General features: G+C 29.7%; 1 protein-coding gene across 1 annotated transcript in view; it reads left to right on the plus strand.

Annotated features, from left to right (window-relative positions):
- The window catches only part of LOC113005587, a 33,584-nt gene extending 12,650 nt beyond the window's left edge, over positions 1 to 20,934 (plus strand). Inside the window, exons 10-32 of the mRNA XM_039453259.1 lie at positions 2,392 to 2,566; positions 3,621 to 3,643; positions 4,380 to 4,688; positions 4,802 to 5,066; positions 5,175 to 5,284; positions 5,542 to 5,737; positions 5,986 to 6,294; positions 6,470 to 6,738; positions 8,289 to 8,364; positions 9,888 to 10,432; positions 11,237 to 11,490; positions 15,691 to 15,991; positions 16,376 to 16,444; positions 16,559 to 16,693; positions 16,767 to 16,907; positions 16,976 to 17,170; positions 17,299 to 17,495; positions 17,585 to 17,625; positions 17,864 to 18,078; positions 18,831 to 18,959; positions 19,036 to 19,190; positions 20,188 to 20,323; positions 20,634 to 20,934. Coding sequence (XP_039309193.1) covers positions 2,392 to 2,566; positions 3,621 to 3,643; positions 4,380 to 4,688; positions 4,802 to 5,066; positions 5,175 to 5,284; positions 5,542 to 5,737; positions 5,986 to 6,294; positions 6,470 to 6,738; positions 8,289 to 8,364; positions 9,888 to 10,432; positions 11,237 to 11,490; positions 15,691 to 15,991; positions 16,376 to 16,444; positions 16,559 to 16,693; positions 16,767 to 16,907; positions 16,976 to 17,170; positions 17,299 to 17,495; positions 17,585 to 17,625; positions 17,864 to 18,078; positions 18,831 to 18,959; positions 19,036 to 19,190; positions 20,188 to 20,323; positions 20,634 to 20,708 — 4,320 coding nt within the window. The 3' untranslated portion in view covers positions 20,709 to 20,934. The remainder of the gene's footprint in view (positions 1 to 2,391; positions 2,567 to 3,620; positions 3,644 to 4,379; positions 4,689 to 4,801; positions 5,067 to 5,174; positions 5,285 to 5,541; positions 5,738 to 5,985; positions 6,295 to 6,469; positions 6,739 to 8,288; positions 8,365 to 9,887; positions 10,433 to 11,236; positions 11,491 to 15,690; positions 15,992 to 16,375; positions 16,445 to 16,558; positions 16,694 to 16,766; positions 16,908 to 16,975; positions 17,171 to 17,298; positions 17,496 to 17,584; positions 17,626 to 17,863; positions 18,079 to 18,830; positions 18,960 to 19,035; positions 19,191 to 20,187; positions 20,324 to 20,633) is intronic.
- The last annotated feature ends 331 nt before the right edge of the window (positions 20,935 to 21,265 follow it).

Raw genomic sequence — 21,265 nt, forward strand, 5'->3', positions numbered from 1 at the left:
TGTAAAAAATATATTCGTTTATGCGAGGCGCGTGATTTCCACGCACAAAATAATTATTTTCAACGAATTGAAGCAAGCAAAAAAATCAAAATTATATACTAAATGATCGTTAGACATCCTACTACTAAAAGAAATAGGTTTTGGATTTAGTTACTAATTATAACTTGTAAAAAATATATTTGTTTGTGCGAGACGCCTGCTTTCCACGCACAAAGTAATTATTTTCAACAAGTTACAGCTAGCAATAAAATCTTAATCTTATACCAAAATGATCGTTAGACATCCTACTACTAAAAAAAATAGGTTTTGGATTTAGTTACTAATTATAACTTGTAAAAAATATATTTGTTTATGCGAGGCGCGTGCTTTCCACGCACAAAGTAATTATTTTCAACAAGTTACAGCTAGCAATAAAATCTTAATCTTATACCAAAATGATTGTTAGACATCCTACTACTAAAAAAAAATAGATTTTGGATTTAGTTACTAATTATAGCTTGTAAAAAATATATTTGTTTATGCGAGGCGCGCGCTTTCCACGCACAAAGTAATTATTTTCAACGAATTGAAGCGAGCAAAAAAGTCTAAATCATATACTAAATGATCGTTAGACATCCTACTACTAAAAGAAATAGGTTTTGGATTTAGTTAGTAATTATAATTTCTAAAAAATATATTCGTTTATGCATTGTCAATCGATCTAGATGGGTCGGAAAAATCGGGTAAAGCTAAACAAACCATAAACATTGAAAAAAAAAGCAAAACAAGCAACGGCGCTGCGCACCGGGCCTTACGGCTACGTGGCAACGTACGACACGACAAGTCGCCGCGCAACACGGAACAATAGGAACGCAAATAACAAAAAAAAAAAAAAGTAAATAAACCGTGCCTTGACTACATCTACGAAGACTCCTTAAATAGTGTTAGTACCGTATTCACAAATAAAATTTACTGACAAGTTTGCGATAAATATTACAACACGAAGCACGCATTACACAGATAACTAAATTATCACTAACAATTTCCATTTAGCAACAATTGAAGAAATTACACATTTAATAAGACTTTATCTAAGGAACATTTTAATATAAAATTTATGGGAGCCTCAATTTTGTTAAAGATCGATAAAGCGTGGCGAACATTTTTGGCACATAAAAGAATATTTCTTTACAAGTTATAATTAGCAACAAAAACAAAACGTATTATTTTAGTAGTACAATATCGAACGATTATTTAGTATATGATTTTGATTTTTTTGCTCGTTTCAATTCGTTGAAAATAATTACTTTGTGCGTGGAAAGCGCGCGCCTCGCATAAACAAATATATTTTTTACAAGTTATAATTAGTAACTAAATCCAAAACCTATTTTTTTTAGTAATAGGATGTCTAACAATCATTTTGGTATAAGATTAAGATTTTATTACCAGCTGTAACTTGTTGAAAATAATTACTTTATGCGTGGAAAGCACGCGCCTCGCATAAACAAATATATTTTTTACAAGTTATAATTAGCAACTAATTTCGGAGTTGCATTTATTTTAGTAGTTGGATTTCTGACTATCATTTAATATAATACTATGCAAGCAGCAATTTATTTCGAGATAAGGTGACGGATGATAGAGCGCGGCGCGCGAGCTCCACGCATAATGATATTTATGAAACAATTTTATATTTATTTTGGTCTTATATGAGAGCAACAAATTAGCAACAAATTCTAGCGTAGTTGGTTTTGCCTAGGGGCTACTGTATATATATTTTTTTTTATGGGGGGGTCCAGCTTGCCATTAAGCTGGACCACCCCATTTTTTTTTTAAATGTTGCTAAACGGCTTGAGCAAAAAAAATCCGGACTAAAGTAACAAATTAGCACATAAATAGCACTAAATTTTTGACCTAGTGCGAACTTGATTTTCGCTGGTGGGGGGTCCAGCTTGATAGAGGTAAAATACCTATTCACACTTAAAAAAAAAAGAACAAATATTTTATCACAAGATGTATTACATGAAAAAAGAACCGTCTTTAAATTACTATAATTCAGAAACAAAAAAAAAAAATCAAAGTACAATTAAAAAGTCGATACTTTTTGGTGGCTTTAACAAAGTTTGAAAAAGAAATTTTCCTGCGATTCTACAACGCCATAAACACCGTCAAAAAAATGTCGTTTTTTATGCTAATCTTCTCAAAATTATGAACCAATTATCAAATTGTACAATTTGTACAACAAATTCCCGTTTAGCAGGCAAAAATACATAAGAATCACCATTCAATTGTTAAAATACAGAAACGCATGTTGCCCAGTATAATTTAATGAAATTTCCAATCAATATAATTATTACCTAATATTAGGTAAATCAATAGAAGAAAGGAATAAATTTCATAATTTTTTTACAGGAACATAGTAAAAACGTTCAACAATCATGGAACGAGTTATTTCGAAATATGACACAAGTGACAAAATATTTTGAAAATATGGAACCTGGTTTTACTTATCATATTCGTCTAAACTTAAATATTTCAGGTGTACAAATACACAGCGATTGGCAAGTAGTTGAGACTAAATGCAATTGTGAGTTAATATTATTTTATTTTATACAATGTTTATATATATTTGCAATTTAATTATTAGTAATTTATCAATAATTAATAAATAATCCCAGCAAATATAATGACTTATTAATGATGTTCAAAATACGTATTTTTATGGTCATTGACATAAAATAATCCACAATATATGTCGTTTTTACGTGATCTTAACGTTAAAAATAAAAATCGCTTTAAAGTGCCATTTTTAGTAACGTAATTTGCATAACAAATTATATTTAAGTTGAAGAAAATGGCTAATTGGTCAAAAGCGGATGTTAGTGCTCAATAATAACACTGGTCAACACCATTTCGTCCTTAAAAAAAGACGAAATCGTTTCTGGTAGATTTTGATGCGCTGATTACGAATCTGGCCGCAAAAATGTCGTATCACGTCAAGTTTTTAAAATATTCTAACTTAAAAGTGCAAAAAATGAGATTTTTGCTTATCTTCCACGACTTATAAAATGTCTAAAAATTTTTTTTTCAACAATCAGCTTAATGTCACATTGAAGTGTGATTCTTACCCTTTCCAACGCATATTTGATTGCTTTTGTATAATATTCTCGTTATTATCAAACTCATTTATTTCTATATTATTTTATTTAAAGGCGTTAGTAACATTTTCTGCTTTGATTATTCGCGGCATGTGAAGCCATTTTTGTGTTAACCAGCGCCCCTAGATTCTAGGGGAAGCGACGCTATATAGCGAGCGTTGAGTGAACGCGCGCTCTCTCTTCAGCGTCGTCTCCCGTGTAATGCACATCAACGTTGTCGAGCCAACAATCCGTTGTAAGAAAGTAATGCTCAAATATACTGTTTTTCAAGCTAACGATTGCAGTAGCATTAATCATTTCTTGTACAGCTTTGATCCAATTTTTTTTGCCGAAATAAATTGCCGGTGCCCATTTCAAATGTATCAAATGAAACCGTTGATCAAAACAAGCACACAAATTCGGTACAAATAAATGTGACACAAAAAGATAAAAAACAAAAAAAATTCCATTTGCTCTATTTCAGAGAAAAAAATCGAATCATAGCAATCAAATATGCGTTGGAAAAGGTAAGAATCACACTTTAATGTGACATTAAGCTGGATGCTGAAAAAAATGGTTAGACATTTTATAAGTCGTGGAAAATGACCAAAAACCTCATTTTTTGCACCATTAAGTTAGAAAATCTCAAAAACTTGATGTGATACGACACTTTTGCGGCCAGATTCGTAATCAGTGCATCAAAATCTACCAGAAACGACTTCGTTTTCTTCAAGGCCAAAAAAATGTTGAAGTTTTGTCGACCAGTGTAATTTTGAAAAATAATTTATATATATTTACAAGATTCCCGAGATGCGCGCCGCATGTTTGCCGGACTTTAAAACGTTAAATAGAACAAGAAATGTAACACCACAAATTAAATTACTAGTTAATTTACTAATTTATTTGATGCCTTGAAAAATATTATTATATCAAATTAACATCGATTCGACGTAAATTCGATTTTATCATCATTTTTCACTGAAGTATATTATTGTATTTGAACAAATTTTAACTTTACTTTGATTTTGAATGACCTGTTAGTGTCAAAACAATAGTTAAATAGTCGTTGATACACTTTCATCGTCAAATCGACCAGAATTTTAAAATTCGGTTTTCGACATTTGATTCAACATCACATCAACCATACATTTCTGGCTGGATAAACACAACAAATCATTGTCATCATGTTTGCCGAGACAATCGTCATACAATTTATTAGATTACATATAATTAACAATTTCATTATTTTTTACAAAACAAATTGAAATTATTAGACAAAATTATTATTATTTTACATATTTATTACACAGAAACAGTTTACTTTCCCATACTTTTACAAAATGTTTCAAAAAAGTAGATAATAAAATAATGATAAATTATTTAGCTGCGTTTCGAAAGGCTGTCGCAATTTTATTCTTATCAAATCATAATAAAAATATTATTCTAATCTTTTTATCTAACCCAGTGCATAATGCGATTATTCTTTGTGCTTATAATGATGTAGCGGCTGATAATTTCGATATAAAACCAGAAGAAAATGGCACAATAATTGATTTGCGAAACATCCCAAATGTATGTAGACATTTTATATTTCAATTAGATTTTATTTAATCATTATAAAATCTTATTTTTATATTTAATTATATTTATAAAAAAGAAGTTTGTCTTTATTCTTTCTATTACAGCAAATATATTCATGTCCGGAAAAGTGGTATTCACAGTGGTATCTAGTAATTAACAATATGAAAGAATTCGTTTCTACAATAGTTCCATCTTTTCCATATAAATTTAAAACAGTCGTTTCTACAATAGTTCCATCTTTTCCATATAAGTTTCAATCTTTATCATCAAACACTTCTTTTAATGTGATTATATCTCATGGAAATCACACGTTATTTTCCACGAAAATTCGTACGTTCGATGGCGTTACGTACGTTTCAGATTACAATTGTATGTTAAAGAAAATACTTATTTCTGCATATATGCATTATTGCGTAAATATTTAAGTTACATACAAATTATAAATAAATTATAAATAAATTTTACAAATATTCACAGACATAGTCGAATATAAAGGTATATTGTCGGCTAACACACAACTCACCCTGATTTGGAAGCCACCACATGAACTGAATGGAAAAATAGTACGATATGAAGTAAACTTAAAGGTATTAGAAATGTAAAACGTATGTAAGAAAATTGATTATATTAGTTAAACATAATTAAAGTCGTTTCATTGCATTCTAATATTTTTCAATACCTGAAATAGATTTATCAACCATCTCACACAATTTCATAAAATCTGGAATATAAATTGCGCAAAATTTAAAATCATAAGCATATATTTAATTTCCAAATTACGGATTATTTTAGTTTTAAAACACTTTAAATTACGTGTTTTAATTAGATGGTTGTGTTAATTTAGGTTAATGAATACTATAGCTGTAGAGACTTAAACTTACCTACGCCGGATAATCACATTATTAAAATGTCCACAACAGAGCCAGCAATCACAATTCAGGATTTACATCCGTACACATCTTATAGTGTGGAGGTTATAGCTCATAACTTACATCATTTTATCTCAATTATAGATACAGTTCTTGAGACAGAACCAACTGGTATATGTATATTACATCATTTATTAGAATTGTTAATGCTATGAATAATACTAACTGTAATCTATTTAGTTAATTATTAATTAATTTCAATAATGTTTTTGATAATATATCGGAGTTTTATGTAATACCTAAATGGATATAACAATACTAAACTTATTTAAATATAACGTTATTTTTTAAAATGTTCATTATTTAAAAATACGTATACGTATAAATATAAGAAAAAAGGAAAATTAATGTTTTTATAGCGATACCATCAGAAATATTTAGTCAGTTGAGAGTAGAAAACTGGAAATTATTGTGGAATCCACCCGAAAATTGTATGACAATTTCGGGACCACTAATGGCACAAATAGTAATACAGGGTATTAGTGACGCTGTCAAAGATTTCAATACGATCGAATATAGTGAAAACTATGAAATCAATTTGAATACATTACATCCAGAATTAAACGGTCTCGAACGATACTTAGCAACACTTTACGTAGTACGTAATAGATGGAGTGAGGAAAATACCACCGCTTATCAAAAATTGGAGTTTGAAACTCCACCAGCAGGTAAATTTTAATATCGTATACAGTAAAAACATTCCAGCAGAATATTTCAGCAACTGAAGCAACTTTGCAACGTTTTTGATAATGTTGCAATATTCCTAAAATATTCTATGTTGTTTAAGTTATTATATAACATTTAATAACTTTTCCTGTAACTTTAACGTAAATAAAATAACAGCTCCACCCGAAGTAACAAATTTAGACATTGTCGAAATTGATACTCGTCAAATGAGCATCATGATACACCTGCGATGGCAAAGTCCAAGTCCACCTCTCAACGGAAAGTTACGTAATTATGGTGTTAAGTTGAATGAACTGTCTGAAAAATGTTGCCCAATTATTGAAGTTCCATTGAATGGAACATGTGATTTATGGGATGATTATATATGTAAAGTTATAAAGACAAACAAAACTCGATACGGTTCTAGGATTTTTAATCATATTGAGGTAAAATAACAGAGGAAGGCCGCTATTTACCAATGTAAAACTTTTAAAGCAACACCTTTTATTGTCGGAAAATAAACATTATATTTTATTAATGCTAATGAAAATATGATCTACTAAGATAATAAAAGAAATAAAAGTTTATAATTCATATATCTATGACTTGTTTCTGTTATATAAACATAAGTGAAGAACAAATTCGTTAAATGCTTTTATGTTTTTATAATATTCTTATCATTTTCTTTACAAATTGCGTAGTTTAAGCAATAGTGAGTAAAAAGGAAATATACGGGTCGTAAGATATGAGTGAGATACAATGATATCTCGTATAATTCGCGTTGAATTTTAAGAGCTACGTTAAAATTACTTCGTTATAGTCGATTTAGACATTATAGAATGATAACTCGTCATTAGTGCTCATAGCATTTTCATAAAAGTTAAATTTCAAAATGGCGATTTTTATTGATGATTACTTTCTATGAAATTTTGAGAAGTACGTGAGATATTAATTTTTTAAATTTGGTCTCGCGTGAAAGCCTTCAATGTGACTTTCAAATAATGCAATTGAATTTAATATGTGAATAAATTCGGCATATGAATTATATTATAAAATCTATCGTTAAATGTGAGTCATTTGCATTACGAGCGTAAGACTACTATTGTGACTTTACAATTTCACAGTGGATGTTGCATAATGCTTTTTAGATGCAAAAAAATTATTTTAAAGTTATTTTTTAAGTCAAAGAAATTGTAACGGCTTGTGCCGTTGCATATGTGTATGCGTGTTAATTTGCTGATTGAGACCCGTGCTGTGACAGGAGGCGAAAATGATTGAGACCTTGATGGTTGTTATAGCTGAGTTTTAATTGTATCACCTTTACAATGTCGAATAACGTACAAAGAAAAACGAACAGAAAAATAACTGTGAGAATGCACGCACGCATCGACGCATCGACAAGACGGACGAGACAAGAGAGTTACGTTAGCAGACGAAGAAGGATCCTAATGTTAGCAAGCGAGAGTGGGGGGGCGCAGTGCGCAGGACCATTCAAGCCAGAAAGATTTGAGAACGCAAAAACGGCGCGAAGGAAAACTGAAGAGACACGCGTAGCGAACAGAAATTACTAATAAAAAATTTTTCTTTAATAAAATATATTTTATGAAATATTTATAAAACCTCACTATATTAGTGTGTAAAATTTACAAATTATAATTAATATGTGATTTTTTATAATTAAAAGGGCCTTTTATGACATTAGTATTCCATGACTGCCCTGCTATCTCACAAACATATACTTTTTTTTTATATCGTCTGATAGAACACAGTTGTATTCACATTTCTAGTTAGTATTTATATTTTCAAAGTGTTTGTTTAAGAAATATAATCCAAAAAAAGTGATATGTTGGCATCGGCGATCTTCCTCTACTAAATTTCACGATATTTTTTATATTTATAAATAGTAAATATGAATGATTTATGTGATGTAAAATAACTAATAGAAATTAAGAGACAGATATAACACTTATTATAATACAAAATATATATGTTATAGGTTTTTGCATACAACGTGAACGTCACTGAGCCAGGAAGAAAAATAATCATACTTCCCAATGTGATACTGAATACAAGTAAAATTTCAAGCTTACAAAATAATTTATAAACTAAATATATTGTGAACTTTTAAAATCATAATCGATATAATAAGTTAATATTTCATACTATTATATATTACGATTTATTCCTCTCCCTTTTCTTGTTGCGATTAACATCTTTTTACTGAGAGCACTTTAAAAAACGAGAATTGTTCTTTATTACCTTTATTATTATGTGAAGCTAGCACTCCAAAGTAAAAAAAAAAAATATTTTTTTTAGAGTGCCAGCTTTTTTTCTAATAGTTCTATAGAGCTTGATAATTTTTAGAAATAGTTCCAGCGATTAAACAAAAAAACAAATTTTACAAATGGGGTGCCAACTTCACATTGGCACCCCAGTTTCGAAAAAATTGTGTTTTTTTTTAAGTTCCCAGTAGTTTTTGAATAGTTCTATAGTTCCCTATACTTTTTTTTCAATAGTTCCGTTTTATTTTCAAAATTATGGAACTTTGAAAATTCACTCGGCCCCTACAAAGTACGTAAAACTTTTGTAATTTTCACTTTACAGAAAAAAGTTATTTAACTTTTTTTGAGCACTCAAAGAGTGCTATTCAGCACATTGACAAAAAAAACCGAAACTCCGAATTTTTAATTATTTGGTACTTTGAAATTTTTCGTGGCGGACTCTACTGAGTATGTAAAATTTTTGTAATTTTTACTTGACAGAAAAAAATTATTTAACTTTTTAAGAGCACTTAGGGAGTACTTTAGTTAAAGAAGTAATAACGTTAATGTAAATGTGATAACTTAAACTACACTGAGATAGAATTTTATTATTATTTGTTACTAAAATTTTTAACTTAAATTTCTAATTTTTTCTTGAGTTCTATTTAGCCCTTCCTGAGTGCTCTTAAAAAGTTAAATAACTTTTTTCTGTCAAGTGAAAATCACAAAAGTTTTATGTACTCAGTAGGGTCAGTCACGAAAAATTTCAAAGTACCAAAAAATTAAAAATTCGGAGTTCCGGTTTTTTTCTTGAGTGCTGAATAGCACTCCCTAAGTACTTAAAAAAAGTTAAATAACTTTTTTCTGTAAAACAAAAATTACAAAAGTTTTACGTACTTTGTAAGAGCCGAGTTATAAATTTCCAAAGTTCCATAATTTTGAAAATAAAACGGAACTATTGAAAAAAAGTATAAGAAACTATAAAACTATTCAAAAACTACTGAAAACTCTAAAAAAATATAATTTTTTTTGAAAATGGGGTGCCAACGTGAAGTTGGCACCCCATTTTTAAAACTTGTTTTTTTGGGGTTTAATCGCTAGAACTATTTCTAAAAATTATCAAGCACTATAGAACTATTAGAAAAGAAGCCGGCACTCTAAAAAAAATATTATTTCTTTTATTTTGGGATGCTAACTTCACACGGGTTTCTTTATTGTTATCATAATTGTTCAATCTATATTGTGTCCAATAAATAATTATTTTATTTAGTTTCTTAGTATATATTCACATTAAATTGTAAATTAAAGTAAATATTTTTCATATTACATTGTAGCGCCGGACGCACCTAGGAATTATACTTTTACGATCAACAATAACAGTGTGATTGATTTAAATTGGCTTCATCCTTGGAAGACAAGTCGTCATCTGAAGTTTTTTAGAATTCAAATACAAGTAATCTCCTCAAATCTGAGAAGACGCTTTTCTCAATCGCTCAAAAACAAAACAATAGAATATCCAGTGATACAATACATGCGTATATACAGCAAACGATTGTATTTGTTCCCATCGACACAATACAAGATCCATATTCAGGCTGTAACAGTTGAAAATAAATCTAGCAGCATAAAGTTCGTGGAAATCAATACGCCTTCAACCATAATTTTTAATGGTACTCTTGAGATCATAAAAGAAGATTCAATTTCCACGATATTAATAAATATACCATCAGTTTCAAACGATACTCAAGACAGTATGATGCACATCATAGTAAAAGGGTCTAATAATAGTTGCAAACAATTTTCTGAAATATCAGAGGATTTACGAGGGCTAGTAAGCGTGAAGACAAATGAAATGGCTTGGCAAGTTGCTAAAGTTTCGGTAAGAATACAAAAAAAATAGTTGTGAATTATATGTATAAATAGAAAAAATATATACATATACATTATATATATATATAAGCAAGAATGAGATAAATCAAATATATTTGCAGTTTTTATAACGCGTAGATACAGTTTGATCGTAGAACCAAAAATGCTGCGAAAAAATAATTTAATTCCCTCCATTTTTGCTTGAAACCATTTTGACGTATCTCTCACCTGTTGAATTATAATGGGGAATGTAAAAACGCTTTTTTCAGTCTGATTTGAAACTATTGGTTCCAAAACAAATCACCCCAACAGAATAAAGCCGTTTTTTAGTCAGAGATATAAAGTTATGGGTCATGACCCCACTGTGGTAGGGTAGTAGTTGCGAATCAATGTTTAGTAATCGCAATAAATTTTTCAACTATGACAAAAACCGAAATTAAATTTCGAAATAAACTATAATTATATTTAAGTTCTTATACATGAAAGTGAATTGTGTCGACATGAATATTAAAAATATTCAATAGAAGTAGAAAATAAGTGCAATCTTTATACATTATACCATATATTTTTAAGAAACAGATTTATAAAATTAAAAAAGACGTGAAATAATGAAAACAAATAATTTAATTTGTCTTTTCGCTTTCTCATAATCTCTGAAGCAAAACAGATTGTTCGCGGATGTTTGCCATTTTAATAGATGAACTACAATCCACATAAGATTGAAAAACTCTGGTTTAAATAATTATCTAGATAATTATACACATAATGACGATGATTGTTCAGAACCAAATATCTTTGCTTTTGATTGTGACAGACAAAAGTGTTAGCTGGTGGACAATTCAGGGTTGGCAACAACAAAACTTACGGCAATGGGATCAATTGCCCATTAAAACCTGATTTTTATGAGATAGTGGTTATCATAACCGAACAAAATTCAATTATGATTTCAAAATCAATCACTGTTACAGTGATCGATAATGTTCCGACGCTTTATGAAGTGTGGCGAATTACCATACCCATTATATTATTCTTCATCCTGACAGCAATAGCATATTATTTGTACCGAAGGTATAATATCTTATGTTATATTTTTTGGATATTAGTAATATTGTTCTTATATGTGTTTATTAATATCTAGTGTGTAAACGTTTTATATACACCCTTTGACAAATGAGTTACGCACAGACATAGGCCTTTTTTTTTAAATTTCCCACTTCACTTTCTACTGTAGAAGCAGTAGAAAGTGAAGTGGGAAATTTTTTTAAATTTAAAAGAAAATCAACTTAGGAAGATGAATATAAATCTTTCCATTTAAATGATTTAAAAAAATGCTAAAGTAACAGAAGAACTTCCTCGACGTTGATCCTACAGATCATTGCAGATTATTTTTCGAGCGAGACCCTATCTCTCTTTGTCCGTCGCATAGATCTGTCTTTGTTTTTCGATTATTTCACCATCTACGAAAAGATCTATTAACTACTGTTTGGTACCATACTGCTCTGTTCACGACAGTTCAACTTCGCTGAGCGGAATGTGCATGTGATAAAAGCACATTAGCATATCTTTTTTGTTAGGCGTTTAGTCGTAATTTCGCATGGTCAGTGTTATCTGTTGCATGTTTTCTGAAGTGCGCTCTACTATCATTTTGTACGTACGAGCTACACAACTTCTGTATTAAGATAAAGTTAACCTCAGGTGACGGTTATACGAGTGAATTTTTAATAATTTATTAATTTTTGTTCAATTTTCTTGTAAAATTGACCAAAAGGCATCTTCTTTTCACGCGTACTTCAATTCTAAAAAAAGTTTTTGTGATTCTGTAACGCCAATTCGAAGATATTTAATGCATTGTAAATGTCGGTAATTCATGATACTTTAGCATCCTCTTAAGAAAATTAAAACTATTTAAAAGTTCGATGTACGCATAAACTGTACAAAATAATAAGATCAAAAGTAAGTAAAAATTAGTTGAAAATAAAAATGTTATATATGTCAAATATCTGTTAATTTTCATTACATTCATTGTGGGAAAAACGTGTATAGGAAAGTGTTGTCAAATGCGTGCCACTTAAATTACTTTTTATTATATTTCGCCTTTCGTGATGTTTTGAATGCAAATCAAAGTCCAAAATTCTAGTTCAACCATCTATTATATGTCTAACTTTTCAGTATGTAATAATAAATTAATTTATTATAAAATTTCTGTAACATGCTGCGAAAAGTACTATATGATTTAGAAAACTGGTTGCCCAAAGCATCCCTGTAATCTATTAAATCGTATGGTATATTTTCAAAAATGTTAATTAAAATACGTACAAGTATAAGAAACTATTAACTAATATTTATTTTATAAATAATTTATTGAAAAAAGAATCAAATATTCAATAAATAAACAATAATTAAAAGATAACTGAACTTAAACTGACTTAAATTTATTTTTATATTATATTAGTATTCACAATTACTAATTTTACTAATATCACTCATTACTCTTACATTAGTATCATTTCTTTATAGTTAAATGTGTGTATTAGAGAAATCGATGCAATTATAAAAATACCAATTTAATTTTTATAAATATTATATATACGTATTAGGTATACAATAAATGTAAAATATACTAAAATAAGAGTTTTTTTTATAAAATTAAAACACTTTAAAAAAAATTGCATAATTTATTATTAGCTATATAAGTTTATAAAAAATTTATATCAGATATATTTTTTCTGAAATGCTGATAACATGCACAAAACAAAATAAAACCTGTTAAATTTTTGTGTATACTACTTATTTCGTGTGTGTGAAGCTGGCACATCATTTGGTGGAAAATCACTAAACATTTATTTTTCAGCAAGTGACATCGAGCACCAAAGTCGCAATTAATTTATTATAATACTATGATGTCTAAGGAACATTTTGATATAAGATTTTTATGAGCACCAAATTTTCTGATGATCTGAAGAGTAAAATTAGAGCGTGGCACGTGCCCTCCGCGCATAAACAATTTATTTTTCAGCAAGTGACATCGAGCACCAAAGTCGCAATTAATTTATTATAATACTACGATGTCTAAGGAACATTTTGATATAAGATTTTTGCGAGCACCAAATTTTCTGACGATCTGGAGAGTAAGGTTAGTGCGCGGCGCATGCTCTCCGCGCATAAACAATTTATTTTTCAGCAATTTGCAGTGAGCACTTAATTTAAAATTGATATATTTTTGATACTTCGATGTCTAAATAACATTTTATATAATTTTTACAAGCGTCAAATTCGACGATCAGAGGACTGATTTTTTGCACTATCGGACAGGAATTAATAATTATTATTTTATTAATAACTTTGAATCCTGTGGTATTATGATTATTTTCATTTTCCACGTTATTTTACTACCGAAAACATACAAATTTAGTGGTCTGTAAGTATTGTTCTCCAAGATCGCAATGCTGCGCTGGGTTTATAGTGATGTTTTTTTAAACAATTATTAATTTTTAATTTTTTTTTAGGGGTTTCTTTGAGCACTAAATTAGCACTAAATTCTAGTGTACTTGTTTTGTGTTTGTGACGACTGTATATATTTTTTTTATTATGGAGTGGTCCAGCTTGCCATTAAGCTGCACCCCCCTCCTTTTTTTTTTAATTACTGCTAAACGGTTTGAGCACCAAAATTCGGACTAGAGTACTAAATTAGCACCTAAAAAGCACTAAATTTTTGACCTAGTGCAAACTCGATTTTCGCTGGTGGGGGGTCCAGCTTAATAGAGGTGAACTCTTCGAAAAAGACCTCATCTATATGTGTGGAAAATCGGCTTTTTCGGGAGTTATTAATTTTTTGTTAATTAACTAATATCGGAATCGTCCGGAACTCTTCGGAACGCGCTTTGGTATGTGGAGAACTGTAAGAAAAATATTTTTTCGTACACAGAACTCTTCGAAAAAGACCAGCACCTCACCTATATGTGCGGAAAATCGACTTTTTCGGGAGTAATTAATTTTTTGTTATTTAACTAATATCGGAATCGCCCGGAACTCTTCGGAACGCGCTTTAATATGTTGAGAACTGTAGGAAAAATATTTTTTCGTACACAGAACTCTTCGAAAAAGTCCAGCACCTCACCTATATGTGCGGAAAATCGGCTTTTTCGGGAGTTATTAATTTTTTGTTAATTAACTAATATCGGAATCGCCCGGAACTCTTCGGAACGCGCTTTAATATGTTGAGAACTGTAGGAAAAATATTTTTTCGTACACAGAACTCTTCGAAAAAGACCAGCACCTCACCTATATGTGCGGAAAATCGACTTTTTCGGGAGTTATTAATTTTTTGTTATTTAACTAATATCGGAATCGCCCGGAACTCTTCGGAACGCGCTTTAATATGTTGAGAACTGTAGGAAAAATATTTTTTTGTACACGGAACTCTATTATATAGTATTATAACATAAATGTTTTATAATAATTTAAAAAAATAAATAAATAAACTATGTTAAACGCTGGAACTCTTTCTAGAACTCATATAGAACTATAGATCTTTTAAAATCCTACAAGAATTCGGTCTGGAAAATGTCGTAGGACAAACTGAGGTGCTGCGTGAACCTGGCACCTCACTTTGTCCTATGCGTTTTTTTCGCTTTAAAGGCCAGAACTATTTGTTTTATCTATCAGGAACTGTAGAACTATTGAAAATAAACTCAGAACTGTCAATGTTTAGTGATTTTCCACCAAAGGATGTGCCAGCTTCACACACACACTTATTTCGCATTTACTATTTATTTTTGTCATTAAATGTTGATGATATAAAGTAAAATGTAAAATGAAAAGATACCCTTTACGATACCGGTATGCATTCAATAATTCTTTCCTATGTATGTACATACATACATACATGACGGACACACTTGTCTTTCTTCAGCATGGCATGCTACTAGTCGCAAATTACATCTCATGTAGCGTCTAAATATAAAATTTGAAAGAAACCATGATTTGGTATGTATATAAAAATCATAAAATAAATTTAAAAATAATTGAGCACAGTTTGTTATGTTTTGCAATATTTTATGGTTCGATTTTGCTATGTTGCGAATTCTTAAAACGATTGTTGTACAAATTTCTTTTACAAAGTTATAATATTTCAAAAATTAACAATTCTACACTTGTGCGTAATTTTCTTTTGTTAAAGAATGTAGAACTTGAGCTGTTGAGATTATATATTGAATTATAATAGAACACAAATTAAGTCTGCTACAATTATACATACAATTGTTCCAGAAAAAAACAACAATGGAATGAAGAACAAATACGAAACGAAATAGCTTTGTGGCAGGAATCCGTGAATTGTGAACACGAAACGACATCCACAATATCGAATGGAATAGAATTAATGGAATATTTGCCACATATCTATGAAAGTATATCTTCATTGCAGGCAAGTACTCTGGAAACGTTGGTAATTGCTACCACGCACGGCAAGGAAGAGGAGGCGGAAATGGTATCATTGATAAAGGTGAAAGATTTTGAGGAATATGTCAGACAAGCAATACAATCAGGATTACTGGATAAGCAATACAAAGTAAGTTCTTGACTTTCATTTTAATTGTTGAATTAAATTAAATTAAATTATCTTCCAAAGATATTCGGAAAATTTTATAATTATATGATTCATTTGAAATGTCAAATTTCTACGAATAAAATTTCCATATTTTGTTCAGAACAAAGTTGTTTCCATTACTTTAAATGACTATGCTAGTTTATAATTATGTAACAATGTAATAACATAATTTTGCGATATTTTTTCGAAACGTTTTCAAAAAAATTAACCCAGTCATTATCTAATAGCGGAAAATTTTCACTCAACAAATATAGAAATCGACACGAGAATCTTATTGCCTGTAAGAAAGTTGATTATAAACGCTTTATACTTATGTAGTAACGTATTAATATCAAATTAATATAGGCGACAAAACAGGTGAAGATATATACAGACGACGCTTACTCCGATTACATTAACGCTAATTACATCACTGTAAGTTCAAAGTCTTAGTAAGAATATCATAATATTGAAATGCCAATTGTTATACTTCTGTATTTATTTAAGGTTAAAACAATTTTTTAATTTTATTGATAATTATTCTAAAAGGGTTATAGAAAAGAGAAACGTTATATAGCAATACAAGGACCCGAACCAAAGAATGTCATCAATTTTTGGCGCATGATTTGGCAGGAAAACGTTCTTATTATTTGTATGTTGACAAATGTAGTTGAAAATGGAAAGGTAATCTGTTGCTTGAATAAAATTAAATTTTTATCTTTTTGCATAAAAATATCAAGTTTAATGGTTTTTATAGACAAAGTGCGAGCAATATTGGCCGGATATTAACAAGAAGATGAAGTACGGTGACATTATCGTATTAAACAAAAAGCAAAATATTTTTGCTGATTACTCTTTTAGAACTTTCCAAGTGACTTATGGAGAGGAAACTCGAAAGGTATGTAGGAACATTTTGAAATAACTGGACACAATACTTCTTTTAAATAATATGTCCATATTATATAGATAGAACATTTACATTACACGGCTTGGCCGGACTACGAAGTGCCATTAAATACACACTCAGTTGTCAGATATTTGAAGAAATTGTTAGCGTTATCACCTGAAGATGGACCCGTGGTAGTTCATTGCAGTGGCGTTGAAAAAATGGGGATTGTCATTTTGTGCGACATTTGTCTTCGTCAGGCAGCGACCGAGGGCGTAATGATTACATTTCGTTTAATCACTTTTATAGTAACGCCGTTTGGATTGATTAATCAAATCAAATATTTACTTTAATATACTGATTATATTAATAGTCATATTTTAATTGCAAATGAAATTGTTAGGTAGTCGATGTTCTCGCCGTAACGAAATCCATTAGAAGCAAACGAGATAACATGGTTGATAATAAGCTGCAATATCTCTTTGCGCATTTGGTGTTAGTGGAATGTTTGTTTTCCGTTCCAACTACAATTCCGTGTAATAAGATGTTAATTACGCGAATCAAGGAGTTGAAAGAACAATTGCCGGCTCTTCAGCAAAGGTATAGCTTAGAAGTTCCATCTTATTTTTTTACTTTTGAGCTGATTAAGCTAATGTTAAAAAAGTTGTTTATTATTCCATAATTTTTAGATTACAGGACACTGCGTGGCAAGATGAAATCCTGGGACAAGGTACGTCTCCCTTATTTCTGTCGGAGGGTAATCAAGTCAAAAACAAATTTCGAGATTTTATTTGAAGTTTGTTTGCTTACATTGAATTCTAATTTACAAACTTTTAAATACTAAATTGTGTCTATTATTTTGTATGATGAGTAGATCATGAAATTGAACTAGTATTTTGTGTAGTAATCAATCTTAGACATAATAGAAGAATTGAACGTATTTAGAATAAATTAATCGTTTTTTACAGATAAAGTCAGTAGAGTATATTTGAAGAAATACCCGATATCAGACGAGGACAGTGATTACCTATCCGCCGTTTATGTAGACGGAGTAAAACTTCAGAATCAGTATCTAGCTACACAGCTTCCCATACCATCAACGATTAAAACTTTCTGGCGAATGATTGCTGAATTCAAAGTTGAACTTATTCTCATGTTACAGCCGCCAGATTTGCAGGATCCTGTATGTGCATTTTTTACATATTAATAAAAATCGAGGAAGATAACTGCATTTATAGAATATACCCTCTAAATCTAAATCAATAAAATATTACTAAATTGCAGTGCTATGAATGCCATCAGTGATTATTCTTTGTCTTTTAGTGATTCCAATTAAATAGAAAATCCTCTCATCGAATTGTAATGTATTGCCACCGAAAAACACTGCATACATCACTAATTAATATAGTTATGAGTATCAAAATTAGAATATTCACTGTATTTCAGTAAATAATACACTAATTTAGAGAGTAAATTACACAATTATAACAAATATTTTGTTCATTTTTTAATATTTTTCAATTCATACAATTAATTGGCTAAAATAAATCAGTCATAATTGAGACAATTTATAGAATATATCAAACAATGGTTCGTCAAAGTCGTCATAAAAAAGATTAATTAAACCAACATAAATAAGATAAACCAACATAAATATTTATGTAAGTACTTTCTTAATCAGAGTTAATGTAATATTTACTGAAAGATAGTCTGATTGTAGTGCTGTTTTTGTCTACATCAGTCAATGTTATACGTACTTCAACGATAATACACTCCGTTCAGTGACAGTTATTTTCTTAATTGGTATTATTGAAAGACACTGAATAGTTACTGATGATTACAATTATAAGTATAATATAACACTGCAAATCAATAAAATTTTACTAATTTATGTTTAGAAAGTAAATATGATTGTCTATTCTTGAACTTTTTTAGACTTGCTGTGAGATCGCTCCTACAAGCGGTGAGTTTGACCCAACCCCATATTTGCATATTACTGCGAAAAAAGCCGTGAAGGAGAAATATTATACGTCACAAAAGTTGTTGCTCGTTGATAATTTCGAGGTACATCAAATCACTACCATCACTTTACAGTTTCTATTTGTCATTATCGACTCTACGTGATGATCCTTTGTCGCAGGAACCTCCAAGAAAACAATATGTGACTATAATATGTTTAACGGAATGGGAACCCGGAAAAGATCAACCACTGCCTCCAGTGAGGTCGATGGTGACCTTTTGGAGAGCAGCTGAAAATATCGCAAGAGGCAATGGACCCACTGTCACACTTTGCCAGTAAATAATAAGATATTATTATATGTGTATAATGTAGAGATGTGCAAATTGTTCAAATCCAAATCAATACGAATCAAAATCAAACACAGTTGGTTCGATTTAAATTTGTTTTCCGATTCAAATAAATCGACAATTTTGAATCGTAGACGAATCGATTTAAAATCTTTTGGCTGTTAAATGTTTAATATATTAGTTTATAAAATCTGCATTTTATATTCTTTGTCTGATGTTCATTACTAATTCATTAATTTATAAATTTTCCAGTATTTAACATAGCATCCTTGCGTAACGTGATTTTCTTGGTAAAACATTTTTCCAAAATAATTTCTGTGTGATTGAAGAAAAAAATTTGCAACATTATTTAGAATATCTTATTATTATATTTAAAACAACACGTAATATAAATTCAGGAAAATGTGACTTAACATTGATTCATATTCGAATTAAAGAGATTCATATACGGTTCGATATAAAAATTTCAAATTTGATTCAACTTGATTTCGAGCATATTGTTACGACCGGACAAGTCAGTTTGCGCACTACGGAAACACACGCGCGCTCGTCGAATAATAATACAGACTTTATAAAATTACGGACTTTAATTAAATCGTGACAAACGTTCAAAAAATCCGGGAACAAAAAAAAGACAGATGAGAGCCGATCGTCAATCTAGTATCGATACGATTCACACGCCGAACTGTCTATATCGGACGTAACAATATTATAAAAAATTTGATTCGGTTTGATTACGGAAATGTTTAATGCACCCATCATTAGTATAAAATTATTTAAAATTTATAAAAAAACTATTACACTTCACGTTTGTTTTAAGTAATACATTTCTTTCTTTTTCTACATTTTACTTATTTGTATTTCCTTTATTTTTTAAATAATCGCCTTAAAAGTAAATTATTGTAACATTTTTCCAAATACCTATTTAATTCGTGTTTTCAAATCATTGTAACGTAAAACTTTCAAAAGTAAAACAATCTTTCAGTGACGGAGTAACTGGATGCGGTCTCTATCTAGCATTGAGTTTCTTATTGGAACGAATGACTGTCGAACAGGAATGTGACGTTTATTTAGCGGTGCGAGCGGTCAAACGATCAAGAACAGATTTTGTTCGTTCTCTGGTAATGTATCAATTTCATAATAACAAATAGAAAAATCGATAAGAATCTTATCGATACAAAATTGTATTCATCTCTCCCGTGACACAAAAGAGTTTCTAGAGCTGGTATTCGTAGTCGATTCTTATATTTAAGGTTGGCCTATATAATAATATCTTAATATATCATCAACCAATCACTAAAACAAACTATTATCTTTAGACATTGCTTGACGAGTTTGAACTAAGATTTGATTATAAATACTAGTTTATTAGGAAACTTCAAAAACATATAAATGATTAAAAAGTACTTATAAATTTTATTTAATATTTAGGAACATCTGGAATATTTATACAATGCCGCAGTGACATATACGGAGTTTTTCGAAGGCTATGCGAATTTTGGGTAAAGCAAGAATAATCAAGCTATATTCTCGCATATACATACAGCGATGCTTCGACATAACATCATGCAAATATCCACTATGAAACCTTTCACACTAGGAAGAAAGTGAAACAAAATATTATCGAATATTTTTATCAACAACTACAGGGATTTTATTATATTACCGTGACATCGAAGTTCGTAATAAAGAAACAAAATCTGCCTGAGAGAAAAGTCCATCATAAAATAAAATAGCAATGTTTTAGCTATATTTGAATTATTTTTTAAAGTTTAACATTTATTAAATAATAATAATCTATTATTGATATCGTCTATACAAATTGTATAATTTACTAAAATTAAGGAAAATCATTAACATTTCTTAATACACTATTTCACAGAAGCATTGTTTGTGAACTCTTTAAACTTACTGAAGCAGTAATTAAATTAATAGTTATAGCTTTTAAGAATCTTAAAAAATAATTTTAACTATATAAAAAAAATTGTAAACGAAAAAGACAAATATAGTATTTCACAAAAGCATATATAAGGCGTATGTAAATTTTACAAAATTTATTTTAA

The sequence above is a fragment of the Solenopsis invicta genome, chromosome 9 (assembly GCF_016802725.1).
Source record: "Solenopsis invicta isolate M01_SB chromosome 9, UNIL_Sinv_3.0, whole genome shotgun sequence".
In the NCBI taxonomy this organism is placed as follows: domain Eukaryota; kingdom Metazoa; phylum Arthropoda; class Insecta; order Hymenoptera; family Formicidae; genus Solenopsis; species Solenopsis invicta.